A 27,806-nucleotide genomic window follows, 5' to 3' on the forward strand; every position below is an offset into this window, starting at 1 on the left:
CCCCTTATGCGACCGGGGGTCACGCAGGTCCATGAGGCCACCGATCAACCATGAAGCCACCCATGAGGACACCGACGCAGGTCGTTTCATGACCATGGCCATGCCAGTGTGGCTTGCATATGCACAAAGTAGCCCTGGACCATCGGACATTGCTCCCCGCCACCCGCCCGCCTGCCTGCCTGCCTGCCTGCCTGCTTTCCTGGCCTCTGCTCACATCCACCGCTGGTCGCAAGCCAACGGTGTTGCCCAAGCCGAGGCTTTCCTGGCCCCGTGAGCCATGAAGCGCTGGAGGACGACGGCCATGCCCTCTCCCCGTGGCACTCGGGTGGATGAGAGGCGGCGGGCAGAAGCAGCCGCCGCGGGGACATGATGGCGACGCTCGGTGGCGCTATGTTGAAATCGGCTGCGCGGGGCGTCGGCCGTTGGTTTGTGGTCTGGTCTGCGGTTTGTGGTCTGCGGTTCGCGGGGATTGCGCCGCTGTTGCGTTGTTGGTTTGCCAGCCCAGCGGATGAAAAAACGCAAACGCAAGGTGGTGGCGGGCTGTGGAATGCGAGAGGCAAAGCACGCATCCATACAACCCAAGGGCTATAAAGCCGCCGCTTGCCCTCCCAGCCTCGTTTGCCTCCACGCTCCTGCATCCTCATACCAGGCCTGCTCTCTGCACATCCCTCCCCCAGCCTCGCATCCTCCTTCCCATCTCATAGCTCTCCCTCGCACGCCATGCCCACCTATACCACCACCACCACCACGTCGTCGTCCTCGACCCTCCCCACCGACCCCTTCAACGCCCCCCCGCGCTTCTCGGCCCTGACCAAGGACCTCCTCCAGGCCGGCAGTGAGCTCCTCGGCACCTTCATCTTCATCTTTGTCTCGCTCGGCGCCGTCCAGGCCGCCATCAAGACCCAGGGCGATGCCTTCAACCTGACCGTCGCCACCGCCTTTGGAGGTAAACAGCCGGTGGTGCTCCCGTGCGAGTGAGATGTGTTTCCTGCAGCTTCCCCTGGCCCTTTTGGTTTCCCCTTTTTCATCGTACTGCATGAAGAGAAGGGGAGTGGCATACACACTCTCTGTCGCTTCTGCGGGTTATTGACATGTTTCCCGTCTGCTGTCCCATGTCTCCCAACATGCGATCCCGCAACCGCAACCGCAACCGCAACCCCAATCTCCCCTCCGTCGTCCTTGTCTTGGTCGCCGTTGGCTCCTCTGATCGTGATGAATGGATGAATCGATGAATGAATGGATGGATGAAACGCCGGCAACGACATATCATCCTCCTCGACACCAGTCGCCCTCACCCTCGCCGTCTCCATCACCTACCGCATCTCCGGCGGTGTCCTCAACCCCGCCATCACCTTTGCCCTGTACCTCCTCAACCTCTTTGAGCTCCGCAAGTCGCTCCTCTACGCCACCGCCCAGGTCATTGGTGCCTCGCTCGCCACCGGCGCCGTTGCCCTCCTCTTCCCTGGTGACTTCAAGGGTGCCAACCAGATCCTCGACGACAAGATCACCGTCCTCCAGGTCATTGGCCTCGAGACCCTCCTGACCGCCCTCCTCGTCCTCGTTGTCCTCTTCCTCGCTGTTGAGAAGTCCCGCGTCACCTTCCTGGCCCCCGTCTTCATCGGCTTCACCGTCTTTGTTGCCCACCTCGTTCTCATCCCCTACGACAACACCTCCCTCAACCCCGCTCGGTAAGTGTGTGTGTGTGGTTGCGTATCGGATGGAGCTCTACATGGCCCACCACGGAGATGAAGGTGTGGATGTCGATGTGTGGATGTCGATGTGTGGATGTGGATGTGTGGATGTCGATGGGAAGGGAGGGAAGGGATGCCAAAGGCTGATGATGAGGTGTCCCGTCTGCCAAGCAACAGATACTGCTTCCGCTCGTCGCATCCTGATGCTCGCTCATGCTGACATGCTCTTCACCGATCCATGTTCCTCCCCTCACAGCTCCTTCGCTGGTTCCCTCGCTGCTGGTATCTGGGCCGACCACTGGGTCTTCTGGGTTGGTCCCCTCCTTGGTGGTGCCGCCGCCGCCGGTGTCTACAAGTTCTTCAAGTACGTCGACTATGAGGAGCTCAACCCCAACCAGGATGCCAGCAGCAACGAGCACAAGCGCATCATCCTCGTCTAAGCGAGATGCGCGTGTGGGCCTTTGGTTTGTGGAGGTGCTGCCGACAGGATGCCCCCTCACGGCGAAGTTGTGTTGTGCGTATGTGTAGCGAAGAAGTAAAGGCCCACGATTCCCCATGAATAGTGGGGAAGGAGGAAGGGAAGGGGACCCATCGGAGTTTGGCAGTCTTGTGACTTTGCCACCGCTCCATGTTTCCTCCCTCTTCCTCTTTGCGGGCTTCCCTCTCGCTTCACATTGCCGCAAACGGCCCTGGCCAACCCCCGGCAGACTTTCTGCATCCCCCTTGCACTCTCCCCACCCCCTCCCAGTTTGTTCTCTCGATAGTAATCAACCAGCAAAATGATGTATCTGCGTAGCCCAAATACACAGCTTTGTCCAAACGAGACAACAGTCGGAAGAGAGAGGCAGAGCGAATGGATTGGATTCCACTTATCTGGGTGGAGCGGAGCACAGATGGGCCATGACTTGCCTGGTCCACCAGTGCGAGCCTGGCTGCAGCGCTGGTTATCGCTGCTGCTCTCGTGCAGGCCCGAAATCCGGTGGATCCGGCGGCGGCGAAGACGGCGTCAGCAACATGGCTCCCGGATCTCGCCGCACCAGGAGCCGCACCAGGAGCCGCGCCATGCATGCCATCATGGCGTGCCATGACCCAGAGCCAGATCCGCCCGACACGCGACGGCGACATGCGGCATGATTCGCCATCGCCTGGAGGCCTGCTCCACCGCACCACGCAGCCGCCGCCAGCAGCGGCAAACAGAAGCCATGCTCCAGGGCGGATCGGTTCTTTGGAATGGCGCTGACACCGTCTCTGGCGAGCGGCCCCAGCCTCGGGTCCTGGCCAGGAACGTGGGGGGGGGAAACATGGCCCAGACCAAGGCCCGCACCAAGGCGTGCGCATGTGCGGCAGGCAACGTGCGGGCGGTGCGGGCGGTGCGTGTGGGGAGCGGCATGTGCGGTGCTGATGGAAGACGGGCCCAGGCCATGTTGCTCCAGGACGGGATCGGTGTGATGGATGTGAATGTGACGGATGTGATGGATGTGACGGGTGTGGTGAATTGACAGACACACCGGCGGCAGACACCTGTGGCAGAAGCATCGGCGACAGACCTGGGATTGCGCAATCGATGGACGGACGAATCCAGCGAGGAGAAAGAAAGGAAACGAGAAGCAAACGAGCGACACCAGACATGTGCTGTGCTGCGGGACAGGGATCAAATTTGCACAGGGGGGGGACCAATTGCGCAGACCCTTGTTGCCGGGAGCAATCCACAGCCGCGGCACTGGGTGGATGTGCACCACTGCTGGTCTGCGTGAGTGTCGACATGTCGCCGAATCGGATCTGCAGCATCAATGTCGACAGGGCTGCACTTGATCAGCAACATCAATGGGGCGACCAGTCGCTGCACTGGATGTCAACATCCATGACGATGCGTCTCGTTTTCTCGTCAGCACGGCGTAATGCCCACAGACTTGCGATTGTCAAGATGCACAGCGACCCAGGCCTCGCCCATTCCTGCTGCCCACCCACTCTACTCGCACAACGCAGCCCCGCATTTCATCAGGGCTCTCCGGGTCGGGTGTGCATCCCGCGCGGCTGCTGTTGCTGCTGCTGTTGTCACTCCAAGCCAAGCCAAGCCAAGCCGAGCCAGACTCGATCCCACCACCACGCCGACCGCCGCTCCATGTCGATCCTGCTCTCGTTCTCTTGTCCTGGCGCCCTCTTGCGCTCGTCGTGCGCTCGTCGTGCTGCATGAGTGAGTCAGGGCGACGATCGGATGCATTTTTGGGCATCGGACTGGCTGAAACCGGGCGGGCTGCATCGACAAGGGGGAAGCAGCGCCGCCACCCAAGAAAAAACGTACCCCACCCGGCAAACAAGGGCGTCGGACAGGTCGGATTCGGTGGCGGGTGTCGCGATCGAGAGGGGGATTGGCAAGAAATCCTGTCTGGTTCAGTGCGGCAGAGGCAAGCAAATCAGAGTGGCCAGAAACGACCAGAGGCCGTGGCAGACAGGCCGGCAAAGAGGCATCCTGAGCGAGAAAGACCAGGCCGGCATGGTGTTGTCGTGGCCGTGACGATGATGCCGATGATCTTGCGGTGACGATCTTGCCATGATGATTTCGCCACGGCCACCTGCCGATCGCGATCCCCTGGCTGCCGACCCAGCCCCGCACGTCAACAAACTGCCCCGTGGCCCAGGCCGATCGATTGTGCCAGGCAGACAGACAAGAGCCAGCCGGAAAACAACCGAGCGAGCAGGCCCGCACAAGCAGGCAAGGCAGGACAAAGCAGCCAGAGCAGACGAGCGAGGTACATGCGACACTGGCAATCCCGCCCCTTGTTGCCTCCCCCGCGCTCACCCGGCGGCCTTGCTGGGTTTGCCGGAGAGAGTGTGTGGTGGAGGACGTGCGGGCGGCTCGTTCGTCCCTATCGCTCGGGCCTTGTTGCGCCGCTATCTCTGGCTGACCTTTGCCCCGCATGACCTCGGGGCAAGGCGACACAGGCCTCGCGGCCCACTGGCGGCCCGGCTGCACGTTCTTTCTCCTGAAGACTGCCGGCCCTTACTGCCCACCCACGAGGTACAGCGGCTTGGACAGCGTGTTATGGCCTCGGCGAGGAGGAGGCGCTGTGGAGACGAGAGCCAGAGCCAGGACCAAGGTGCGTGCGAGACGGGGGGCGAGCAGCAAAGCACGCGGACAGAGAATGCAGAGAGGGAGCAATGTGCAAGCCACGAACGATGCTGGTCGATAGCGAATGGCTGGTGTTGGATGGCTGATAGCTAATGCTCTGCGATCTGCGATCCCCAAGCAACGACCCACAACCCACCATCCACAACCCAGCGAGACTGCCGAGACCAGACTTGCTCCTTGCGCAATTGTTTGCCCCTCTTGACCCGGTCCGTGACAGGCAATGTTATTCGACAGGATCGGGCGCACTCCCTCCCCCTTGTGGCAACAAGGGGCAGCACCAATGCACCAATCGCAGCATGTCGTGCAGCAATGCCCTCTTGCTGGCTGGCCCATGTGTACACGGACGGCCGCGACAGCTGGCTGCCGCTGCGACCCCCGGCGTCGCACGAGCCAGCAGCGCGACGCCGATTGGTGGAGTGCGGGGCGGTGCCGGCTGCCTTGCTGGCCCGCTCACCAAAGTTTCGTGCCAACAGCGGCGCCCACTCAGAAGCCGGGGCGGCAAGGCCAGGGTCGCCCGCACCCTGGCGGAGGCGATCCGCGGTGACCACGTGGTCCGTTGTCCTCTTGGCCGAGTGCGTTCGGTGGGCCGGCGGGTCTCGTTCCGCGTCGCGGAGAGAGGGGGGCCCTTGCTGGCCCCACACGGGCTGCAGCGTCCATCTGCGCGCCTGGGTGGTGGCGGCGGGTGGAGGAGGCCGTCTTGTTGAGCAACGGGCCAATAAGGCGATTTCGCCATCGCCCACCCGCACGCCGGGCTGCGTGGAGTGCTGGCGTGCTGCTGGGCGTGTGTTTCCAGGAGCCGGCCAACGAGCGCCGCCCACCGCACGGTGTGTGTGTGTGTGCGAGCGGACGGACCGCACCGGCGGCACGCTGTCGCAGCGCATGTGGAGGCGGCGTTTCATCAGTGCGCTCGTGTGCGATGGCGGCAGTTGCGGCGAACAACGTGTTGGGGAGGGGCTGGCTCGGCCGCCGTGTCTGGCGGTGGACTCATGTCCGAGCCAAGCTGCTGCTGATGCCGATGCCGATGCTGCGATTGCTGCCGGGGTCGCTGCCGGTCGTTGCTGGTCGCCTCGCCTGGAGGGATGCAAGTCCTGCGCTGTGTGATGCGCTGCTGTGTCATGGTGTCGGACATGTTGGAGCGACACAGGCAGCCCATGGCCAGACAGCCCATTACATTGCCAGCCCCCGGCTGCTGTTTGTGTGGCACTGTCCTGTGGTGCGGTTCTCTCTTGCAGTCGTTGTTTCTCTCAGGGTGTTGTTTCTCTCTCGCCGTCGTGAATCGCTCTCGCACTACACGCTTTGCTCTCGCCAATGTGCTTCTCCCCTCCTCCTCGCCCTGGATTGCACACTCCTCGCCCCGGCAGCGCTGCTTGTGCCCCGGCCTGGTGTTTGTGACTGCTTGGTGACGCAAACAGGTGCGGCAACAAGCGAGTGCGCCCGCCCGCTGATTGGCCGACCACGCAGCGCCGCCGCTGATTCGCCACAGCCCGAGACACATGGTCGCCACTCTCTGCGTGGCGCCGCCCCACCCTCCTCGCTGCCGCCTCGCTGCCGTCTCGCTGCCGTCTCGCTGCCGTCTCGCTTGTTGCGCTTGTTGGTCCTCCGCCACTAATGCTGCCTTCTCGCTGCCGTCTCGCTGCCGTCTCGCTTGTTGCGCTTGTTGGTCCTCCGCCACTAATGCTGCCTTCTCGCTCGCACCATCATGACCACTCTCGCTTGTCCTATGGCCCCAGCCTCAGCAACAAAGCCCCGGCGCACTCTTACCCACTGCCCACGCCCACATGTGTGCGTCTTTCTCGCCCGCGAGCGAGTGAGCGAGGGACAGGCAGGGGTGAGTGCTCGCCCCGTTGATGCCATGCCCCCCCCCATGCCATGCGCTTTCTTGTCCTTTGCTGTCTCGGCTCCATGCCCCGCCCCGTCGCTCATATAAATGCCTGGTCGCAGCCTCCTCTGTCGCCCTTGGTCTTGGACTATCGCCAACCGTCCTGAGTGGTCCTGCCAGACGCACTGCAGATCTTGTCTTTGCCCATCCGTCCCCTGCCCAGTGCATCATCCTGTTCCTCTGGCCCTCCCTTCCCTTGCCTTTGCTTCCGTGCAATCGCCCTCCCCCCCCCATATAGATATTTGCTGCTCTCTCCAGGCGCATCTCCCCCTCCACATCGACCGTGTGTCTCGTCCTGTCCCGTCTCGACATTGGTTTTCCCACGCACACACACTCCACACTCACATATACAACTGCGCCCACTGTTAGTGCCATCCCCACTGCCCACTACTTCAATCGTCGCCACAACCATGACACTCCTAGAATCCGACTCGCTGCTGCTGGCCGACATCGAGCCCTCGACCTTCTTCTTTGGCCACACCGGCGACTCGCTGCACCAGTCCATCCAGGTCATGAAGTACGGCAACCAGGCCTTCGACACCTTCCTGCTGGTTCCCGCCAGCCCTGCTTCGACCTATGGCTGCTCCGAGTCCTCCGAGGACGACCAGCTGGCCGTCGATGTTCTCCGACCTCTATCCTCCGACCTCGACGACGACGACCTGGTCGAGTGGTCCCTGGCTTCCGATGTCTGCCTGGCTCCTCTGTCGCCGCCCACTTCGCCGGTGGCTTCGCTTGGTCTCTCAGCATCGGACGACCAGGCCTGCATGAACTTGCTCAGCCTGGACTCTGCCCCGGCTTCGCCAGCTGCTGAACAGCCCGAGAGCCCCGTTTCCAACGCACCTGTCAGCTCGGCTTCGTCGACCGGCTCTCCCTCGACAGCCTCCATCGCCTCCACTACCGCCACTTCCTCCTCCAAGGCCCCTGCCTCCAAGGACAGTGTCCACGTCGCCGCGGCTCCCCTTGCTCGCTCGTCCAAGTCGCTCAAGGCGCCCAAGCGCAAGTCGTCTTCCTCTTCGTCTTCGTCGTCGTCGCAGCGCCGCTCGACGGTTCGCAGCCGCTCGTCGCTCACCAGCGCCATCCCTGCCGACCAGCTCTTTGTCCTCGAGAACGTCTTCACTCCCAGCAGCCAGTCTTCTTCCCAGTCCAAGCCTGCCGTTCCGGCGACCCCGGTCGCTGCCGCTGCCCCTGTCTCTGCCGCCATCGTTCCCTCGCACCCGGCCCCCTTTGCCACCTCGGCCTCGCATGTTGAAGCCGCCCACCACATGTCCTACTTTGACCACTTCATGATCTCGCCGGCGCCTGCCGCTCCTGCCCCTGCCGTTTTCCCGCAGCCGCATCTGGCGCCCTACCCCTATTCCATCGTCCACAGCCATCCCATCTCGCCCTCGCCCTACTTGTGGCCCGCCGTCCCCCAGCCTTTGGTTTCTGTTGCTCCCCTGGTCATGGTCGACCACTCGGGCATGCCTGCTCCGCTGTCGCCGCCATACGAGTTCTACTACGACCGCCCCTTCTAAACAGGGAGGGGGAGTCCTCCTGTTTCTTCCAATACCCCGCCCCTCTCCATCTTCCTCCTTTCATCCAATCCTTCGCATTCTCCATTGGCTGATTCATATTTATTTTCGGAAACCTCTTCCAGAGTATTCCGACATGTTCTCTCCCGCTCCCTCCTCTCCCACATTCCGCGATCGCTTTTTGGGCACAACAACAGCAAAATCAATCCTCCTGCCGAGGCGAGAGCTCTGATGGCGGCCTTGTCCCCTCCCCTCTCCACCGCACTTGATAGATTCCTTTTCCTTCCTTCCTTCCTTCCTCCTCTTCCTCTGCTGTAATTACTTTTTCATGCATTTGCATCATCCTCTCTGCGCTGTAGACTCTGCTCTCTCGCTCGTCATCGGCTCGCGCCGTATTTATTATTTATTCGGCCCACTGTCCGGCAAACGACACTTCTCGTCGCCAATGGATATGGTATCGGTAGATTTACACCTGTCGTGGTATGTGAAGGAGAGACAAATGCAATCTCTCCTCTCCAAGAAGAATATACACAGAATCAGAAACAGTTCCTTCGATGAATGCGGGTGTGGTGGGAGCAAGCGACGGGACAGTGGCCACCATGAATGCCGATGATCCCCATGAATGATGGTGCGGATCTCCATGAATGATGTCGTCGGTCTCTGCTCTTCGTCTGCTTCGTATGCATCTGCCCAGGTCAAAGGCGAGCAAACCAAGCCAACACTGGATCGAGAGAGACTGGGAGCCAGGCCATGGCGCGGATCTGTTCCCCCCACCACCACCACCACCACCACCACCATCCACCACGATCCATCCATCCACCCAACGAACGAACCAAGAAAAAAAATGCCGCGAGGCGTGTGGGGCGTGCTGACGCGGGGCCAGCAAACCGGCCAGCAGAAACGTGGGCCAGCGACTCGAGCTGATGAACAGACGAGAAGTCGAACGAGCGGGCAAACAGTGTCCAAGCAAAAACGCACATATCATCGGAGAGCGATCCGAGCACGTCCGGCTCAGTGACTTTTGGGGGTCTTGGCTGACTCCATGAAGCAAACCGACTCCATGAAGCAGACCGATTCCATGAGGCAAATCGACTCCATGAGGCAGACCGGCTCCATGAGGCAGACCCACTTGTCGTTGTTAGCAAGACTTTTAATGAATTCCCAGAGATGCGGGAAGCAACAGACAACCTCGGTGCCGAGCAGGTCCCCCCCCCAACCCGTCGGTTCATCACAGACAAGGAGAGATCCTCCTCAATACCGCCCACCGCCCGGGGCTCAGTTGAAGCCGTCCTTGATGCCCTCCCACAGGTTGTAGATCAACTGGGACAGGTTGATCATCATCACCGGCAGGAACACAAAGATGCTCGATCGCTGGATATCGGCGGCCCCGTCGCACGTCACAAACTTGATGCCAAAGCAGGCCGTCACCACCAGGGCCGCCTGGAAGGCCGCCGTCACAAAGCACACCACCCGGCGCCATTTGAGAGCATGGGCCCGGTGGGCATCGACCTCGTTGTCGACGACGGCCAAGGAGATCATGCACGCCGCCAGGCCGCAGCATCCTTCCTCGGCCCCGGCTATGTAGTCCTTGGTCTTGGCCCGGCAGTTGAAGACCAGGTGGTAGATGGCCACGATCGTGTGGAAGACGGTCATGAGCGTCGCTAGCAGAACCAGCACGTTGTCGCACCCGATCTCGTCCGTCAGGAGCCAGTTGGTGCCGTAGTCGTCAAAGCAGATCAGCGGAATCAGCAGCGACCGACACTGCCCTCCGCCGCTTTGGTACTTGACCGTAAAGTACAGATCCATGCCGTGCTTGAGGAAAGGGAGGTAGTTGATGGCGGTGAAGACAAAGTAGCTCACGCCACGGGCCATAAGTGATGGAGAGACCATGGTGGCAATAGTGGTAGCGGTGGTAGCGGTGGTAGCGGTGGAAGCAGCAGTGGTGGTGGGAGGAGTGGCAGCAGTGGTGGTGGTAGGTCACTAGGAGATATCAGAGAGAGAGAAGGATATCGAGATGAAATGAGCAGATAGGAATTGGCTCGCTTGATCGATTGGCTGGTGGCTCGAGAGCGAGATTGTAGTCTGGGAAGGACAAGAAACGAATCGAGTGAGTACCAAGCGGAGCCGTGGCCGAGTATCGACATGGCCGAGTAGTGACATGGCCAAGTGCAAAACCATCAGACTTTATGTCGCTGCGACCGAGCTGCATGTTGCAAGACGGAATGCCACCCGATATCATGGCCGCGCACAGCCGTGGGAAGCCGTCAGGGTCTGGTTGTTGATCTCCGTCTCGAAACACTCCAAACATCGCCTGTGCTGGCATTGCACCGACACAGATGGGAGGGAGCGAGGTGTCTCGAGCAGCAAAGCGATATCCTGGATCGTCCTCGGTCCTTGCAGCCATCGTCGCCATCCCCAGCCGCACTCTGTCGGTATTGATGTGGAGAATCTCGCCCAAATCCATGTTGGCCAAAGCGCGACGCCAGTCTCTCACCAAAAGTACTGAGCAATTAGATCGCTCGCTTGCTTGCTCGCTTGATCGGATCACTCGGCTTGCAGAAGCAATGGTGCCTGAAACTACCCCAGGGTGGGTGGAAGCAATGATCGCTGGTGACTTTTTTTTGTTCTTGACTGCTGGGGGTTGATCCGAGTGACGCTGGTGCGAACTTTGCCCGTCTCGCTTGGGATCTTATCTTGCTTCTCTGCTTGCTGTGCTGCTGCCGACCTGATCGTCAATCAGTGGCTGTGGATGCAACTCGGGCATGAATCGGATGGTCGGCATTGATGCCGGACGAGGGACGGGCATGGCCTAAAAGAGCGACGGTCGGGCGGGGAATGAGAGCCGGAGGGGTGGGGTCCCTCCCTGCCCTGACGGGACCGATGGGTGGCCCGCTGAGGGTGTTTCTTTTCCGTTTCTTTCCTCCAAGGCCCGCCAGACGGCTCGCCGAGAGAGGGAGGGAGGTCAATGGGCGGATGGACGGAGAAAGGATGGAGGAGGGCAGACGGGCGAGCGGATCTGGCCGACTGGCCGAGTTGTCTTGTGGACCTGCCAAGAGTCTCAACCAGGGTCGTCAGGGACACTTTTGCCTCCGCATCCGCACGGGCCTGGGAACTGTCTACATGATAGTTTGCAGAGAGATACTCCAGGCATTACACCCAGCCAATACTCCAGACATTACACCGGAGAATACTCCAGACATTACACCGGGAATACTCCAGATATTACACTGGAGAATACTCCAGATATTACACTGGAGAATACTCCTGACATTATACTAGTCTATGCTCACGCCCGGATATTACGATCTGTTTCTCTCACCACCAACTCCGTCTTGTTCTCGTCTCCCCCCCCCCGCGAAAGAGACAAGACCAGACAGGGCAAAACCCCTCCCCGACGCCCGCAAGAGCCGTCCGTCTCGTCGCCGCTCCGGCCCCGCGGGCTCTGCGTCGGATGGCAATGCTGGTCATTGGGGACGACGGTTGCTGAAGTCCGAGTCCCGTCCCCGCGGGACACAGCACGACGGCTGGATCGGCAGATGTCGTCCGCCATGCCCTGATCTCCTCTGTCCTGCTCTCATCTATCCTGATCTGCCCTGATCGATCCTGTCCTGCTCTGCTCGCTGCAATCGCCAAGTCGATCACCGCATCCACACGACAACTGACCGTCATGGCCGACATTGTCTGTCGCACGGCGTCGATCGTGTCCTTTGCCGTCCTGCGCCGTGTCCCTTCACTTTCCTCTTGGTCCTCATCGTCCTCCTCGGGCTCTTGCCTGTCCCCGCATCCCCGACCCGGCCGCCCGTCCTTCAATCCCACCCACCGTCACCATGGTCGACCTGGTCACCCTTCCTGACCCCGTTCTCGCAGCCGTCCTTGCCCACAGCAGCTCGCTTACCGCCGTCGTCCGGCTCAGGGCCACCTGCAAGCAGTTCCACCACGGCGCTTCCTCGATCCTGTTTGCTACTCGAATCGATGGCCTGCTCCGAGCCAGACTCGCCCAGAACACCGATTCGTCCTGGTCGCCGCTGTCCTGGGCCGTCTCCAAGTCGAGCCTTGCCCTCGCCCAGATGCTCCTGCAGGCTCTCGAGGCCTCCCCGGCACTCAAGCCCTTCCGCCGCCCCGAGCAAGAGGCTGCCCTGAACCTGACCGCCAAGCTCGGCAAACTGCAAATCCTCGAGAGCTTTCTCGACTCGGGCCTCAGCCCAAACCTCGTCGAGACCCCTGGCGGCCCTCAGCCGGACGGCCAGACTGACTTTGCCCCGTCGCCCCTGACTCTGGCGTGCGAGCATGGCCATGTGGATTGCGTCCAGTTGCTGATTCGCCATCAGGCCAACATCCACTACGAAGACGACATGTCCCTGGCCATGGCTGCCATCAACGGCCACCTGCCCATCGTCGAGCTGCTGCTGGAGGCCGGCGGCAGCCCCAACGCCGACAACGGCTATGCCCTGACCGACTCGGCCTACAATGGCCACACCGAGGTCGTCCGCCGCCTGGTCGATGCCGGCGCCTATGTCAACATCAACCGGCTCGAGTCGCCGCTCACAATGGCCGCCTCGAGCGGCCAGAGCGAGATCGTCAAGCTCCTGGTCGAGAAGGGCGCCGACGTCCATGCTTTCGATGAAGCTGCCCTTATTGCCGCCGTCGCCCGTGGCCACACCGAGGTCGCAAAATACCTCCTCGAGCCGGGCAGCGCCGACATCAACGCCGCACTCAAGTCGACGCTCCTTTCCGCCTCCATTCGCAACTTCCAGTCGCTCGTCGAGCTCGACAGCTCCCCGCGCCTCGATGCCAACGACGGCTTCCTGCTCCGCTTCGCCGCCAAGAACAACCTGCCCGAGTTTGCGGCGCTGCTGCTCGATCACGGCGCCGACGTCCATGTCAAGAAGAACGATCCGCTTCGTCTGGCCGCCGAGGCCGGCAACCTCGACATGGTCGACATCTTGCTGTGTCGAAAGGCAGACATCAACGAGGCTTTCCTGTCTGCCATCGGGGCCGAGACCCCCAGCACGCCCACCCTGGATGTCCTGTTGCAGAAGGGCGCCGACGTCAATGGCTCCGACGGCGCCGCCCTCGATCTCGCCGCCGAAAAGGGCTCGGCCGAACTGATCCAGTATCTCGTCGGCAAGGGTGCCGATGTCGCTGCCCACGGCGGTCACGCTCTCCATATGGCTGCCGAGCACGGCCATCTGGAGGCGACCACGCTGCTGCTGGACCAGGGCGCCGACATCCACGACACCAACGAGTATGCCCTGCGCTGGGCGTGCGAGAACAAGCACACGCCCGTCATCAAGCTGCTGCTGCAGAGGGGCGCCAGCGTCGAAAATGCGCTGCAGTCGATTTGGTCCGCCGGCCATTCAAGCAAGACGGTCCTGACCCTCATCACCACCGCTAGCGAGCTGAAGCTCCTGGACATCAACTCGGCCTTCCGCGCCAGTGCCCGCTACGGCTACATCGAGGCCACTCAGCGGCTCCTGGGCATGGGGGCCGATCTTGCCGGCCAGGAGCACTACGCCGTGCGCTGGGCCGCCCGCAACGGCCACTACGACATCTTCAAGCTGCTGGTCAGTCGCGGGGCCAACGTCCATGCCAAGGGCGAGTATGCGCTCATGTATGCCTCCGAGAACGGCTACGCCGATGTTGTCGGCGATCTGATCAAGCTCGGTGCCAAGGTCCAGGCAAACGGCGGCTATGCCATCAAGAAGGCGACCGAGAACGGACACGCGGGTGTCCTCAGACTCTTGCTGAAGGCCAAGTCGCAGCAGACCAAATTGTGGAAGTGAGCCGAGTCCCCAAGCCAGCGCCATCCAGAACTCGGACGGCTGCGAGGATAACTAGCTGCCTGTTTCTGAGTGTGCGTGCGTGCGCATGTGCTTTTGGTACTGGTTTTGGTTTGATTTTGGTCTTGGTCTTGGTCTTGGTCTTAGGGGGGAGTTTCGCTGTCGCCATTTCACGACTCTCTTTGCTTCTGCGCTTCTGCGTTCTGTCTGCGAGCCCAGCTCGTCATCTCATACGCCTGTCGGCTCGATCCTTCTCCATCCAACTGTCTGTCCGTGGACTTGATGTCACTCGACTTTCTCTTGCCAACTCACCCTTTCCAGCTCTTCGTCTTCGTTTCACACACACTCCCTCTCTCTCTCGTCGCCCGCCTCTTATCCATACACACAACCCCCGTTCGGTTGTATAGACGCAGATTCTGCACGAATAGACAGGATAGCAACCATTACACTGACACTGACTGACTGACTGACTGACTGACCGACTGACTGACTGACTGACTGACTGACTGAATGGCTGACCGACTGACTGAGCCCGACATGTGGATCATGTGCGGGTAGGGAAGGGGACGCTGGCTACTCCACACTGCAAATATGCGCATTCGTGTTGAAGAAACAAACACAACAAGATGGTGGTGACAGTGACCGTGATCGATGGCGGATGAGAAAATGATGCGAGTCGAACAGTCCACCGAAACCTGAACACCCATAGGGCCTACGCAGACCCAGGCTCGCCAAGTATCTTGAGCAGTTCCGCCATCACCAGAGGCACCCAAGTGTCCAGAGCACACGGCCGTTGGCCGACAGAACAAGCAGGCTCCTGGCTACAGAACCTGCATATACCAAATCATGGCGGAAACATGGTAGCATCAGTTTCACGGCCCATGTGCGATCGCAGTCGGTGGGAGCGACGGGGAGAATGACGGGGGAGTGGTAGTCGGTTCAGATATTGAGCGTCACGAAAACGAGACAGAGCAGCGCCAAGACCAGGCAACGAACAAGATGTGATGCCTCTCAACAGGCGGAAAGAGGGGGGGGAGGAGGAGGTGAGCGTACCAGTCCACCGTATTGGAGATTCAGCTCCATCGTAATGCTGCCGACCAACTTCAGGATCGTTCGGATCTGGTGCGTGTCCGTCGCCTGGGTAAAGTAAAAGTAGAGCTTTCGTTCCGGGTTCTTGCTGGCGTTCTTGAATCGCTCGGTAAAGTACTGTCCAATAGGCTTGGGTCGGTTTGGTCCTGCGTGGGCAGAATGTTGGCGGATGACACCCGACAGAGCGATGGCGTTGTTGGTGGCGCGGCGTTGGGCAGATCCACATCGTGCCGTTCGGTAGTGACAGGTCGAAATCGAAAGAGATGAGCATGGAGTGGAGAGGTCCCCGGCAACGAACCCTTATCCACATCGGCAATGCAGTGCGCCGCGGAGATAGCTCCTCGGCGACGCTCTCGAGCCTCTACCGCCCACCTGTGTAATCAGGAAAGTACTTCTTGAACGACTTGTTTGGGTCGGCGAGCTTGGCGTTGAACAGGTCGATCTTGTTCATAAAGAGTAGTATGGCTGTGCTCTCGAGCGACGGGTGGTTGGCCACTTGCTCAAAGACCGTCAGAGCCTCGACCACTGAGGAGCACCGACGGGGGTCAGCACCATGCCGTGGCCACACCACCACCAGGTATCGACACAAGTGGATCGAAGGGGTATCCGTACAGCAGTGGTTCATTTCCATATCCCCGATTTGCAGCCGCTTGCTTGCACCCGTTCGTCTTTCTGCTCCCTCCACGCAAGTCTCTTCAATCGGCATGCACTCACTTCGATTTGTCTGCCCATCTTCGATGATGTTCTGATCGTACGATCCCACAGCAGCCACGAAGAGGATCGCTCGGACGTCGTCAAAGTAGTGGAACCATTTGCGCCGCTCGCTCCGCTGTCCGCCGACGTCGATGATCTGGTATGGCACTTTGTTGATCATGAAGGTATGCTGGGTGATGGTGGTGGTCATGATGCGGGCCTGCAGGACGTCTTGCTCCGACGGATTGTAGTCGATGTGGCATATGCTGGCTATGTTCTTCAGGAAGCTGGTGGCGGCATTGATACGGCGTTGTAGTGCATCAACAAAGGGTCGTTAGAGCCAGCGGCCCGTTCATCCTCCTCCTGCCTCATCCACAGCCTCGATGGCCATCGCCATCGCTCTGTCGATGCACCACGTACTGTTCGCAGCAGTCCGGCAGGTAGAACTCTGTCGACTGGCCAAAGCAGGCCTGTATCCCGGGATTCTTCCAGAAGCCAACAAGAAACTGGATGATGTTGGCCGGGATCTGCCGCCGCGGGATCTCGCCGTTCGATACCGATGTGAGTCCGAGGGTCGTTGGGAGATCATTGATGATGCTGGCCCATTCCTGAGAGTCCACGAGTCGGGTCAGCGGCAGCAGATACTCCGGCTTCCCGATTCAACGGATAGCCGCCGAGGCACTGCCGCTGTGCACCGTCGCCGAGCATCGTTGTTGCCGCAGACATACCTGCGTCGAGTCCGTAACGTGAATGTTACGGGCCTGGGCTTGTGTCCACAGGGTAGTGACGCAAGTGACGACATTCTTCACCACCGCTATCTTGTAGAACTTGAGCTCGTCGGCCGTAAACCCCTCTCCGTACACGAGTCTGAACTGCTTCAGAATGGTCGACTTGCCCGATTCGCCCGATCCTACCGTGGGCATCGGTGCGCCGCAGCGGCCCAGTGAGTACATCCCAGTTGGCTATCGATGCGGCTCCGCCTCCGCTCATATGCTTCCTCCCGCGCCTTTGATCACTAGGTTACCAAGAAGCAGGAGCTTGATTGCGTTGGCCTTGGCTTTGGCGTCCTGTTTGATTTGCACATCGATCGACTTGCTCCGGTAAATGGACTCCTTGTCGGCGGGACAGCCGTCGATAGAGAAGCAAGACCGCATTGGGCTTTGGCAGGCTTGGAGCGAGCGAATATGCGAGTGGATGGGAAGGGGGGGGCGATACGAATGATGCGGCCGACACGGTTGACGGGGCCGATGCAGCCGATGCGGTCGATGCAGTCGATGAAGTTGATGCAGTCGATGAAGTGCCGAACGCTGTTTCTGGCTCGTAAGCCGACGATGCTTTTCTCGCAGACAGTGGTGCGCACACCTCTGTCGATGGGCACCTGAGAGTTCTGCGGGGTGAGCGAACGGAGGATAGAACGCAGTGCAATGCGATGCGACACGGATAGCGACTCTAAGCCGATTCCGGGCCGAGCAAAGGCCGACGAGCGTAGTAGCCCTGTTCGGACTACTACAGAGGGTTCGATTGCGGGGACGACAGCGACTCACTGGCAGGTAAGCTGACGCCGGTGCTCGGTTATCGTCTCGCCAACTCTGAGAGCGAAAAGTACAAGGGTGCAAGCAAAGGCAACGAGATCGTTGGCTGCGTTGCTTGTTCCGCTCAGACCAGCGGAGATGCCATCGAGCTGAAGCTGGACGAGAGTTGGGCTGATTGGGTCGGATGCAGCGGCTGAATGTTCCAAGGGACTGTGTCCACAATCGGGTGGGCGGGGGATGCAGTTTGAGTACAGCGGCTTTCCGGGCGCCAACACAGGATCGATGGAAAGGAGGGGACTTGCCATTCGTATGATTATTCAGGCACATCTACTCGAATCCGCCTCTATGCCCTCCTTTGTTGTGTCTGGGTGGGATGCCTGAATCGCCGTAATGTTTACTTGAACCCCTCCTCACCTTCCGATGATGACTGCCCCGCAATCGGACCATCCGGCAGGCAGGAAGAAAGGAAGGAGCCGATATAGTCAGAGGGAAGTTGCTATGATATATTGATCTATATGTACATTTCCAACAACAGGCAGCCCAGACAGGCCTGTGTGCCGTTCTCCCGGTCACGTTCAGAGACCACTCTTCTGCAGATTGAGCTTGGTTATGATCGTTCTCACGGTAACAAAGACTGTCGCCACTTGGCTCGTGTCCGTCGCCTGTGTGCTGTAGATATAGAGTTTTTTGTCCGGGTACCGGTTGACCTCGGCAAACTTGGTTCCGAAATACGACAGCGCGCTGGTTATTTCGTCGGGTCCTGCGAGGTTGGGTTTTGTTAGTATCCTGCTTGTGTCGCACCGCCGAGCATGTGGTTGGTTCGGTTGCCGTGTGCGCATGATACTTTTGACCAGGGTCATTCGACATGACTTGCGATTCGGGTGGCTGCGTGCTCGGGTGATCAGGAGTTTGTCCTCGATCCCATCAAGAATCGGTCCGCGCCGTGATCCGGTTCGAGCTCATCTTCTTTGGTTCTCTCTCGGCCAGCGCGCCTAAGGTGCCTACCTGTATAGTCGGAAAAGTAGTTTCCCAGCGGCTTGGATTCCAGCTTTTCTTTCAGTAGATCGATTTTGTTCATGAAGATGATCATCGCGGTTGTGCTCAAGAGCGGATTATTGCATATGGCATCGAACAGCGTCAGGGCCTCAACCACTGCGACCGAGAGGCAGAAAGAGCGCGTAAGTACCATCCCTTCCGATCCAACGTTTCCCGACTCAAGCTACACTGCTCTGTTTCTGAGCGTGGATTTGCAGGCGCCGGATACTCACTGCGATTGGTTTCGTTGTCCTCCGAGCACAGCTGGTCATAGGAACCCACCGCGGCCAGGAATATCACGGCTATGCAGTCGTCAAAGAAGCTGAACCACTTTTTCCGCTGGCTGCGCTGCCCGCCGACATCGTAGATCCGGTACTCGAGGCCCATAATGTCAAACCGGTTTTCGGTGATTGTAGTCGTCATGATGCGAGCGCGCAGCGCATCGTCGTTTGTTGGGATGTAGCCCGGGGTTGCGATTCGGTCAATGTTGCTCATGAAACTGCAACAGCAACAACTTGGTTAGCACCATCCGGCCAGAGTTGCCTAACCAAGTGAGCTTGTGCTCCTCCAGCGCAAAGACAGACTCGATACCAGATGGATATTCGTGAGTCGGAATCCAGAGACAGCCTTCCCCTCTCCCACCCCATCCGCCGCCTCTCTTTCGACTACCATACGCTGCGCTGAGATCGTGCCCGCCGGTGCAAGAATGGCGTAGCCGGAATGCTATCGCCGGAACGTTCTTAACTATATAATCGAGTCGAGCATTTGGAACTCGTTCGCTCGCTCCATGCATTTTTGTGTGCCGGGGTCGGCCCACAGCGATTTCATCGACTCGACAAGGTCCTTGGAAAACTCCTCTTTCCCCGCCTCTGTCTTGAACCAGTATGGGGCCTCTTGGATTGTTCGTATGCATGCCTGCGGCAGTTCCGCGAAATGGTTCCTCGCACTGTTAGCGACGTCCCAATACACGGGTGGCTCAAAGCGGTTCATAGTCCCTTGGCACCAGGGACATCAGACCCATTATCGCAAAGTCCCCGTTGATAGGAGCCGGGCAACTTTGAATGGATCCGCGCAGATGGCAAACCTACAGTGCCCCTTCAATCCGAGTTTGACCCACCTCTGCATTCGCCATCTCCATCGAAATCTCCATTCGCTCCATCTCCGTGATCAGAATCTTCATGGCCCCGACAATGTTGCCAAAGATGGCGTCGCGATATCGCTCAATCTCGATATTTGTGAATCCTCCGCCATGAATCAGCTTGAATTGCTTCAGGATGGTGGATTTTCCAGACTCGCCCGCTCCTGTGGCACCGAGAGGCATGAGCGAGAAGCTGAGTATCGGATTCCTTAATGAGGCTCTTGGATCGCCAATGAGCCTTCGTGCCAGAGGCCATATCGCCAGCACAGATGCTTGCTGTGATATGGCGTCGATATCCGAGGCAGAAGAACGGCACATTTTCCTCGGCCCACAGCGCAGATCTCTGCCGGTTTCCTTCGACCGACCGCCCAGATGCGCATTACCAACTCGATTGCTGCCCCGGATGCCGGTTTTAGGGTGTCTACGCAAAGAGTCCGAGATTCTCGTGCTTAATGCACATCACGCATCATACCTAATAGTAGCAGTTTGACGCCAGCGTGTTTTCTTGACTCTGTTGCATGTCGTTTGATATCCTCGTCGATTTTGATGCTCTTGCGCCTCTGATCAATGTCCTCAGGCGACTCCTTTGGACAGCACGACATGATGTGGTCTCAGGCAGGCGATGCTTTCTTCGTCCTGTTTGTTGTGCTGAAGCCGGACTGTCTTGCCGGAACGAGCTCTCCGCCAGTTGCTGCTCGAATATCGGGACCCTGGGTGGATCGCGAGGGCAGGGTTGTTGCAGTTAAGGTGGACCATCTAGAGGCTCAGAGGCGACGGGATAGCCAGGGCGTGGGATGCCGATATTCTGCAGCCCACTCTCAGGCAGCTTCCGGGCCGAGAGTGCGCTCCACTCAACTCACCTCGTCGCTGAGCACAGACCCAAGTCGAATGAACGAAGACGCACTTGGTCCGTGCGATAGGGAACAAATGGCCGCCGTGAGCCGAACAGGTTATCGTTCGATTGCATTCGCCGGCAGCCGCAGCGTGATGATTCAATCGCCTGGCAGCAGCGCACATATCTCCAGATGCTGTCGGAGCGGCTCTGGTGCTTTGGTCATCCGAAGCTCCTCGCCTGTCGAATCAAGCCGCGGGCACTCACCCTACACTACAACGGCCCGAGCACCGGCCAGTGATGACCATATCTGACCAACAAGAATCAGCCAAGACCAGCATGCAAAACATGCCCAAAATGGGTTGAAATGGAACTGGTCCTCCATATCGACAAGCGTCTGTCCATTGATCCCCCGATCTCTGCGTTGTTGCAAAGCATTTTGTGCATTGCTGTGAAAGATACTCTGTTTCAGTGCACCATTCGCAGACTTTCCGTATGTGTGCGGACTCCTTGGTGCAATCGGGGTGTCGATCTACACTGTACACACAACCCATTTGTCGGCGTAGTATGTGATGGCTTGCGTCAAGCGGAGCCATAAGAAATAGAACAGATCACTCTGGCAGCCTCCGAGTGAAGACCGCCGGTTGATCGAAAAACTGGGCGCCCCCTTCTTTATTGCTTTGACTGCAATCCGCAACTTGGTCGCGGTGTGTCCGCCAAGCAAAGCAGCCCAGGCAGGAAAGAGGCGAGCAGATGAGCCAGAAGGAGGAGTGGTCATGGCTGGTTTGCGACGATTGCATAGATGCCTCTGCCCGATTGTTACCCGACTACACTGGTACTGCACGATTTCTGAATCAGAGGCCGTTCTGCGCCAGGTTGAGATTTGCGACGATTTTGGTGACGGTCTTGATGACGGTGGTGACCTGCTTGGTATCGGTTGCCAGTGTCGAGTAAACGTAGACCTTGCGAGTCGGTGAGGTGTTGCAGGCCTTCAACTTCCCGCCAAAGTACACAAGGACTTCCTCCCAGTTATCTATGCCTGAATGCCAACGTACATCCGCCAGCCGTGTCAGGGGTTAGCGCTCTGCATTGCCCGTACAGAGCCAACGTGCGGTACGCAGTTGCGCCCGTCTGCATCGTCTACCTTGGTAGTCCGGGAAGTAGTTTTTCAGAGGAAGGCGCTTTATCTTTTCTTGCAGCAAGTCGATTTTGTTCAGGAAAATAATGAAGGACGTATTGGAAAGCAATGCTTGGTCGCACAGGTTCTGGAAGAGCTGAATGGCTTCCACCACTGCAATGTCGGTGTGCTCCGTCAATAACGATACGCATCGTGCGACCGTCCGGCTGTTTTGCCCGTACCGGCCTATCTATCGGCATCCATTCATGGTTGGGCGAAACTTACTTCGGTTGGTTTCTCGGTCCTCGGAGATGACTTGGTCGTAGGAACCCACGGCCGCCATGTATATGATGGCACGGGCATCGTCAAAATAGGGAATCCATTTTTTTCGCTGGTTCCTCTGTCCGCCGACATCATATATCCGATACTGAATGCCCCCGATGTTGAATTTGTTTTCCGTGACGGTGGTGGTCATGATTCGGGCACGCAGGATATCGTCGGGAGTCGGCTTGAACGCGGTGTCACAGACTCGATCGATACTCTCCATAAAGCTGAATTTGAGACAAAAATGAAGGCGCAGGAGGTTGAGCGAGTCGGCGGAATCACGCAACCACACTGCAGATTGGGAACACGAGCGGCATCGCTGGGGGACCGAGGTGTATCGCACTGTGTCGTTGTCGAGATGTTTGCGATACCGCGCACCAGGCGAGCCTCGTTCGAGGTGATCATCAGCTGAGTTTGGCGGCTGCCAAGTTCCCCCCCCCATACTGCACCAGCACCGAGCATCCCTTGCAGATTCAGATGAGCACGTACTACTGGCACGAGTCGATGATTTGATATTCGTTGCGTCGTGCATAGCATGCCTGGACGCCAGAGTCGCTCCAGAGATACTTGAGTGCTGTCGATATTTCTTGAGAGATCATTTCCTGACCGGCTGAGGTCGAGTATACGTATGGCGCCTCCTTTATGACGCTGACATGGGACTTTGCACCCCGTTTGGTTTGGAACAACAAGAAACGGATGTTAACCAAGGCAAGCGGGGGCATCAGAAACGGTCGCGTCTATCATGTACAGCGGCCATAGTTATCCCGACGCTGTGTCGAATGAGCAACTGGGTCGCAGTGATGCGTTAAACTGAGAAATACCTTGGCATCAGCATAGCCGAATGGGATTTCTAGCCGCTCCATTTCGGTAATCAGGATCTTCATCGATCCGACTGTGTTTCCCAGGATGGCGGCTTTGAAGAGAGCAACATCACTATCGGAAAATCCCTCGCCGTGGATGATCTTGAACTGCTTGAGAATGGTGGATTTGCCGGACTCGCCCGCTCCTGTTTGGCGGGGACATCCCAGTGGAGTAACAAACAAGCCAAACAGCGTCAGTCGGTTGCTTCGGCAAGCACGCCGCCAATGCCGGTCGAGAGTGAGCTAAAGGCTTTGATCGCCCAGGGCACATCATCGAATGGTACGCAGCCGTGCTGAAAAGCGTGAAGCAGGCAGCCGGCATCTGATGCAGATAATTCTGTGCTGGATGTCTTGTGGGTTTACAAGGAAACAGACGAAAGCGCACCACGCCAAGCGCTCGCGCAAGGATGGTCAAGCGCAAGGATGGCCAGGCGCAAGCAGGAAAAGCCGAGACCCCGACGGTCACCGACAGGAATATGCAAATACGCCGTACCAAGGAGGAGCAGCTTGACCATAGGCAGCTTCATCTGCTCCTCGGCTTCTTTCCGCAGATCGGCATCGATTTGGTTGCTGGCCCTCCGTGCGACTCGGTTCGCTTCACGGATCTCAGGATCGACATTTGGAGCGAAGCAGTTCAGCGCCATCGTGAAGACAAGGGGTATCGCTGCTCGAAGGAGGGTTTAAGGAGTCGATTGATGCTCTCAGAGGTGATGGACGACTGTGGGAACTGCGGCACAATTCAGATGGCTGCCCGACGGTGCCGAGTGACGATGTGGTTGGTTATTTGACCGGAACGATGCCGTCCAAGAGTGCAGGCAGACGACGCAAACAGCCAAGGGCGTCCCAAGCAGCAGCCGCCTTCCCAGCGGTTCTCGTGGATGATGTCCACTTTTCAGCGACGCACTGGCCTGACAATCTTGCCGGCTTTGCTCGAAACGACTCCAACAAAGCGTACACAAGAGAATGTTCCCACGAGCACCTGATTGGCCGGTTGAATGTTTGTTGCCGCCGATCAGCACTGTGCTACTGCCCCGCAAGTACAGTCTGTGGACAAGAGCGGGGTGGCTGTGATTTCAAGTTGCGCAGGACGACAACAGCCGCCCCAGCTGTTGTCAGTCGGTGGCTTGTTTGTCTGTTGAGCGGGCACGTACATGCGCATCAACAGCCCACTCGTTCCCGAATCGCAGATCAGGATGTTGTGGCTGAAGCTGCCTGTGGCAATCGCTCAAGAGTATACAGCGTACCCAAAGCGAAACGGGACACCCTCTTCGAATCAGGGCTGTCGCTTCCAGAGTCGCGAATACACATCTATCCCATCATGGCCCAACGGTGTCTCCACTGAGATTGGCATTGTGATTTGCCTCTGGGAATGTGTCCTGGAAGCAAGGGAAGGGATACGCATCGAGCCCACCGAGACAGGCTCGCCCGGTACTCGGAGCAGCCCCATCATCGCCTCAGGACATCGGCCGGGTGTATTCAAAGCCGTGCCCCTGCAACCACCAACTGAGACCAGATACAGTCGCATGGCCGCAGTGGTGCTGCGGGCAGCAGATCGTTGTGCTGAAGGCCGCGGTTGATGCAAAGGACTGAGGGACACTGCCCTAGTTCGCTCCAGACATGTCGTTGACATATACCTCATCGAGCACATCGTACCGGTGCGACTCACTCTCGGCATTCCCCAGAGACTCGGCCTCATCATCAAAGGGGCTCTCTGGTTGATCATCCACCGGGATCTCCCGGCCACCCATAGGTTCTTCCTCGTCTCGAGTTTGAAGAGAAAAGTAGCCAGCTGGCCTGTAGGCCCACGGAATCTTGCCCTCGCAAGCCATTCTCAGAATGAGGTTGGCTGCGCGATAAACATCCGGGCGAGCAGCACGAGCGGTCAGGAAGCCGCGCTGGATTGCAAATGCTGGAGTTGAGTCGACAGATGCTTCGATCAGCAGCAATACTGTGCATGCGCATCACAATGATCACGTACAGTGCCAAAGATCTGACGGAGCAGGTACTCCTGGCCAGGTGCACCTCAGCTGGCGGTTTCTACCAAACACAATAAACACAACAAACCCCCGAGCATGGCACCCATCGCGCGGCCGGCTTACCTTCGCATATTTTCCATGCACTCCACTCTCGCGGACCACGATCCTCCTCTGAATCCACTTTGTTGTCATTGTCGTCGATGAAGGATACGCCCAGAATCGTCTCCAGGGGTATACGCTCAGCCAGATACTGAACGACTGAATATGGCTCTTGTACTTGGGCAATCTTGTACATGCCAGAGAGGATCTGTCAAGCCGTGCGCCGCGACAAGCGATGATCGTGTGCGCCAGAAAACACCGCAGATCGTCAGCATCGCTGCGGTCGCCGAGAAGCGGTGCGCTGACGGATGGTGCACATGCATCGAGCGAGACATCTACTGCAGCCCTGATAGCAGGCACTGTGGGGGCTGCGAGGACAGGACTGATGCGAACCTGGAGCTGAGGCGGGATGAGTGATGGAAACACCAGCCCGGGACAGTCGCAAAGCCGGACGCGTGGAGCCAGATGAATCGTTTGGAAATGCTTGGTGTGGCCCGGGGTCTTGGATGTCGAAACTACCTTCTTGCCCATCAAACTGTTGATCAGTGACGACTTGCCTACGTTGCTATCACAGAAAGGACGCATCTCGATCAGCCCATGCTTTGGTTGCGTTGGGCTGTGGTTTGAGCAGTCGGCATAATACTCACGGATGACCTAGATGGACGAGGCAGCGGTGTTACCACACACCCATGTAAACCTCGCCTTGGTGAACATATCCCATCTCAGAAAACAGAAGGACCGGGCGTCGGTACATACCTAGCATTCCGATGGTTACCACGTCGCTTCGAGCAGCCGGATCACTTTCCAACTCTCCTTGGAGCGGCTCATCATCATCGTCATCGACTATCGCATTCGCTTGGTGTCAGAGGCTTTGGCCAATGAATCTTACGACAGTTTCCTCGCAGACTAGACACGGCACACAACCGCTCGCGGCGCGAGCCTGTGATTGCTTCCCAGTAATTCAGATGCAGCAAAACACACCTGAAGAATCTGCGCTGCTGGCATCGTCCTGCTCGACACCACTGTGTCCTTGGCGCTTGTAGCCGGCGGACACCTCATCATCGTCGCTGTCGCGACCGTGCGGCCCACGACGATATCCGTCGTACTCGAGCTTTTCGTTGCCAAGGCGCTGTCGCCTTCTAGAGCGACCCAGGAACCCATCCTGCTTCTCCCGCGTTGCGGCTTTGGATGCCTGATACGCTTCATACTTGCGAACCCGATAGAGCTGCTCCTCGATCAGCGAATCCCATTCCACAAGCGTGCCCTCCTTGGTCAAAGGAGTGGACTTGCAGGCGTTGAGGATATCGACAGTGCCATAGGCTCGAGCATAGCGCTTGAACCGCACCCTCTTTCCTGGTGAAGCCGCGGATAGAGTGCGATCGGGTTGGCGACGTACACGACAGCCCCACTAACCGAGATTCCGTGATCGGACCCATGCGGCCAGCACCGATCCAGTTCGGCAGTGTGAAGCTGCGGCGTTGGTTGCTGTTCACTGCGCTCTCTGTGAAGGCTTACCTCGTTGAGCAAACGATTCTTTGGGATACATGCTGAAACAGGCCGTCTTGAGTCCCGGAAAGCGTCCCTCGAAATACTTTTGCCATTCGAGGAGAGTTCGGCGGGGAACCAGGTCCACTTTGTTGAAGACCAGAACAACATCTTTGCCCAGATCCTTGCATATGTATTCGTGTAGCGCTGGCGGGAAATGCAGAACGGGATTGCGCGAGTCGACGACGACCAGGATGATGTCTCTGGTGGACCACGATCGGTTAGGAAGGATATTCGCTCAGTACGCTCGGGTGCCGTTGCCGTAACACTACGACAAGGCATTATCTCTGCTTTCGATCAATGCGTGGATCCTTACGAAATCTCGCAAACCCTCCAGAGTTGCCGCCAGACCTGCAGAATCCAAGCTGTCTCGGGTGAGCACCGCAAACATCGTATAGCCCCAAGGTCGTCCTTGGCCACAATTCTCAGGCACAGCACTGATGGGAATGAAACCAGCACATCGAAGCTTGCACAGACATGGGATGACAGTAACCTCGAGATTCTGCTCAAAGTAGCTCAGATGATCCCCCTGGAACTCGGTGTGGACGCTTTCGATCCACGACTGAAAGTACGACTGCTCGCGCTCCTCGAGGACTTCTTTGCTGTCGTCGTAGCTCCAGGCCGGCCGCTTCGGAAGGGGTATTATCGCACTCTCGGGATAGAAGCTATCGTAGTCGACTTCCAAGCCAGTCTATACAGAAATAGAGGAGTCCATCAGTTTGCGATGGTGATTTGACGAAACACGGCCTGCCATAGAATCCTCCTCCCCCCGAGCCAACGAGCTGTGGCTGACCTCGTCCAGGCGATGGAATGGCTGCTGTGCCTGCTGCTTCAGGGCTTCCATGGCCTCATGCGGCATCCGCACGAACTTGGATTCGAGCCCTCTGGTGCCCGGTCGCATTCGAGACACGAGCGCATGACGCCGCCGAGAGCGATGCCGCCGTTTCCGAGCGATTTGATCGAGGCCGAGCCAAGAACGCATGGGTGCGGGCGTTGTTGTGCGTGTCGGGCAATCGTTTCAGCGAATGAATTCACTCTACATCCTCATCTGTCTTCATGGAGCATCATCGCTCGCGATACTCGCTCGAGGATCGAAGCCAGACCAAGCGGCTAGTTCTGGGATCCTCGCATCCACAGTCCTCGTCTACAGACCTGCTCTTCGATCTGGGCTTGCGCATACGATCAGCATCGCCAGTACCGCCAGCATCGCCAGCAGCGTCCGAGCCCGAGCGCACACGTCGGTTCTGCGCTGAGCCCGGTGGCCGATGTCGGGACACAGCAAACGGCGCTGTGTCGTCCGGGTCGCTGGCTCCTGAGTGGTGCTCGTCGGCAACGTGGTGGGTTTCGGGTTGTGACTTGCGCAGACGCTTCTCCTGCAGCTGCTTCTTCTTCTGTTTGGCGCTGAAGGCCTTGGCACGGCCCGTCTCTCTCATCTCGCCGGTGCTCTTGGTTCGATGCGGTGTGAGCAGCGTCCTGAGGGCCAGATGCGGTGAAGACCCTGCGCAAATCGACATGGGCTCAAGCCAGGGGGTGTGGCTGGGCCTGTTCTCGGCGAGAAGGGAAGGCGCTCTCGGC

General features: G+C 58.6%; 10 protein-coding genes across 10 annotated transcripts; 3 read left to right on the plus strand and 7 right to left on the minus strand.

The window, feature by feature from the left end:
* The first annotated feature begins 424 nt into the window (after positions 1-424).
* On the plus strand, positions 425-2,514 carry BJ171DRAFT_517600 (aquaporin-like protein). Its single transcript, XM_053112157.1, has 3 exons — positions 425-946; positions 1,286-1,688; positions 1,948-2,514. Exons 1-3 carry the CDS (start codon positions 721-723, stop codon positions 2,129-2,131), a joined length of 813 nt encoding a protein of 270 aa, XP_052963696.1. The 5' UTR covers positions 425-720; the 3' UTR covers positions 2,132-2,514.
* BJ171DRAFT_201637 (uncharacterized protein) lies at positions 2,246-3,198 on the minus strand. Its single transcript, XM_053106274.1, has one exon. The coding sequence runs from the start codon at positions 3,027-3,029 to the stop codon at positions 2,361-2,363; it is 669 nt and encodes a 222-aa protein (XP_052963697.1). The 5' UTR covers positions 3,030-3,198; the 3' UTR covers positions 2,246-2,360.
* A 1,494-nt stretch (positions 3,199-4,692) lies between these two features.
* On the minus strand, positions 4,693-6,007 carry BJ171DRAFT_630334 (uncharacterized protein; the record flags this gene model as incomplete). The annotated part of the gene is made up of 3 exons (XM_053115615.1): positions 5,806-6,007; positions 4,958-5,593; positions 4,693-4,757 (listed from the first exon to the last, which is right to left on the minus strand). Exons 1-3 carry the CDS (start codon positions 5,987-5,989, stop codon positions 4,693-4,695), a joined length of 885 nt encoding a protein of 294 aa, XP_052963698.1. The 5' UTR covers positions 5,990-6,007.
* Positions 6,008-7,110: 1,103 nt separating this feature from the next.
* BJ171DRAFT_585004 (uncharacterized protein) lies at positions 7,111-8,214 on the plus strand (the record flags this gene model as incomplete). Its single annotated transcript, XM_053114339.1, has 1 exon — positions 7,111-8,214. One exon carries the CDS (start codon positions 7,111-7,113, stop codon positions 8,212-8,214), a length of 1,104 nt encoding a protein of 367 aa, XP_052963699.1.
* Positions 8,215-9,457: 1,243 nt separating this feature from the next.
* Positions 9,458-10,101, minus strand: BJ171DRAFT_445275 (uncharacterized protein; the record flags this gene model as incomplete). The annotated part of the gene is made up of 1 exon (XM_053108164.1): positions 9,458-10,101. The coding sequence occupies one exon, from the start codon at positions 10,099-10,101 to the stop codon at positions 9,487-9,489; it is 615 nt and encodes a 204-aa protein (XP_052963700.1). The 3' UTR covers positions 9,458-9,486.
* A 1,856-nt stretch (positions 10,102-11,957) lies between these two features.
* On the plus strand, positions 11,958-14,456 carry BJ171DRAFT_517607 (ankyrin repeat-containing domain protein). Its single transcript, XM_053112158.1, has one exon. The coding sequence runs from the start codon at positions 12,039-12,041 to the stop codon at positions 13,992-13,994; it is 1,956 nt and encodes a 651-aa protein (XP_052963701.1). The 5' UTR covers positions 11,958-12,038; the 3' UTR covers positions 13,995-14,456.
* Positions 14,457-14,628: 172 nt separating this feature from the next.
* BJ171DRAFT_601634 (guanine nucleotide binding protein, alpha subunit) lies at positions 14,629-16,927 on the minus strand (the record flags this gene model as incomplete). The annotated part of the gene is made up of 7 exons (XM_053115101.1): positions 14,629-14,821; positions 15,045-15,226; positions 15,453-15,605; positions 15,795-16,060; positions 16,194-16,381; positions 16,502-16,683; positions 16,798-16,927. The coding sequence occupies 7 exons, from the start codon at positions 16,925-16,927 to the stop codon at positions 14,813-14,815; spliced, it is 1,110 nt and encodes a 369-aa protein (XP_052963702.1). The 3' UTR covers positions 14,629-14,812.
* Positions 16,928-17,880: 953 nt separating this feature from the next.
* On the minus strand, positions 17,881-20,511 carry BJ171DRAFT_462181 (G-protein alpha subunit; the record flags this gene model as incomplete). The annotated part of the gene is made up of 7 exons (XM_053108504.1): positions 20,339-20,511; positions 19,951-20,188; positions 19,458-19,642; positions 19,086-19,255; positions 18,574-18,839; positions 18,311-18,457; positions 17,881-18,065 (listed from the first exon to the last, which is right to left on the minus strand). The coding sequence occupies exons 2-7, from the start codon at positions 20,078-20,080 to the stop codon at positions 17,881-17,883; spliced, it is 1,083 nt and encodes a 360-aa protein (XP_052963703.1). The 5' UTR covers positions 20,081-20,188; positions 20,339-20,511.
* A 577-nt stretch (positions 20,512-21,088) lies between these two features.
* On the minus strand, positions 21,089-23,641 carry BJ171DRAFT_445283 (guanine nucleotide-binding protein alpha-1 subunit). The gene is made up of 7 exons (XM_053108165.1): positions 23,567-23,641; positions 23,105-23,358; positions 22,573-22,757; positions 22,241-22,410; positions 21,713-21,978; positions 21,455-21,601; positions 21,089-21,349 (listed from the first exon to the last, which is right to left on the minus strand). The coding sequence occupies exons 2-7, from the start codon at positions 23,253-23,255 to the stop codon at positions 21,165-21,167; spliced, it is 1,104 nt and encodes a 367-aa protein (XP_052963704.1). The 5' UTR covers positions 23,256-23,358; positions 23,567-23,641; the 3' UTR covers positions 21,089-21,164.
* A 322-nt stretch (positions 23,642-23,963) lies between these two features.
* BJ171DRAFT_517612 (uncharacterized protein) lies at positions 23,964-27,740 on the minus strand. The gene is made up of 11 exons (XM_053112159.1): positions 27,384-27,740; positions 27,025-27,115; positions 26,725-26,922; positions 26,548-26,582; positions 26,202-26,434; positions 25,668-26,039; positions 25,443-25,529; positions 25,334-25,340; positions 25,080-25,251; positions 24,711-24,894; positions 23,964-24,520 (listed from the first exon to the last, which is right to left on the minus strand). Exons 1-11 carry the CDS (start codon positions 27,662-27,664, stop codon positions 24,213-24,215), a joined length of 1,968 nt encoding a protein of 655 aa, XP_052963705.1. The 5' UTR covers positions 27,665-27,740; the 3' UTR covers positions 23,964-24,212.
* Between the last annotated feature and the right edge of the window lie 66 nt (positions 27,741-27,806).

The sequence above is a fragment of the Polychytrium aggregatum genome, assembly GCF_025602895.1.
Source record: "Polychytrium aggregatum strain JEL109 chromosome Unknown BJ171scaffold_38, whole genome shotgun sequence".
Lineage (NCBI taxonomy): Eukaryota > Fungi > Chytridiomycota > Chytridiomycetes > Polychytriales > Polychytrium > Polychytrium aggregatum.

What these genes read in the sequence shown, in the direction of transcription:
- BJ171DRAFT_517600 (XM_053112157.1), top strand. Translation starts at nt 721, where the DNA reads ATGCCCACCTATACCACCACCACCACCACGTCGTCGTCCTCGACCCTC. An exon ending in CGTCGCCACCGCCTTTGGAG is followed by an intron (nt 947 to 1,285) that starts GTAAACAGCCGG and finishes CCTCGACACCAG; the next exon opens with TCGCCCTCACCCTCGCCGTC. An exon ending in ACCTCCCTCAACCCCGCTCG is followed by an intron (nt 1,689 to 1,947) that starts GTAAGTGTGTGT and finishes CTCCCCTCACAG; the next exon opens with CTCCTTCGCTGGTTCCCTCG.
- BJ171DRAFT_201637 (XM_053106274.1), bottom strand. Translation starts at nt 3,029, where the DNA reads ATGCGCACGCCTTGGTGCGGGCCTTGGTCTGGGCCATGTTTCCCCCCC.
- BJ171DRAFT_517607 (XM_053112158.1), top strand. Translation starts at nt 12,039, where the DNA reads ATGGTCGACCTGGTCACCCTTCCTGACCCCGTTCTCGCAGCCGTCCTT.
- BJ171DRAFT_445283 (XM_053108165.1), bottom strand. Translation starts at nt 23,255, where the DNA reads ATGGCGCTGAACTGCTTCGCTCCAAATGTCGATCCTGAGATCCGTGAA. An exon ending in TCGGCTATGCTGATGCCAAG is followed by an intron (nt 22,411 to 22,572) that starts GTATTTCTCAGT and finishes CGGGGTGCAAAG; the next exon opens with TCCCATGTCAGCGTCATAAA. An exon ending in CTACTTCCCGGACTACCAAG is followed by an intron (nt 21,350 to 21,454) that starts GTAGACGATGCA and finishes GTTGGCATTCAG; the next exon opens with GCATAGATAACTGGGAGGAA.
- BJ171DRAFT_517612 (XM_053112159.1), bottom strand. Translation starts at nt 27,664, where the DNA reads ATGAGAGAGACGGGCCGTGCCAAGGCCTTCAGCGCCAAACAGAAGAAG. An exon ending in AAGCCCAGATCGAAGAGCAG is followed by an intron (nt 27,116 to 27,383) that starts GTCTGTAGACGA and finishes ACCGGGCACCAG; the next exon opens with AGGGCTCGAATCCAAGTTCG. An exon ending in CAGCAGCGCAGATTCTTCAG is followed by an intron (nt 25,530 to 25,667) that starts GTGTGTTTTGCT and finishes CGAATGCGATAG; the next exon opens with TCGATGACGATGATGATGAG.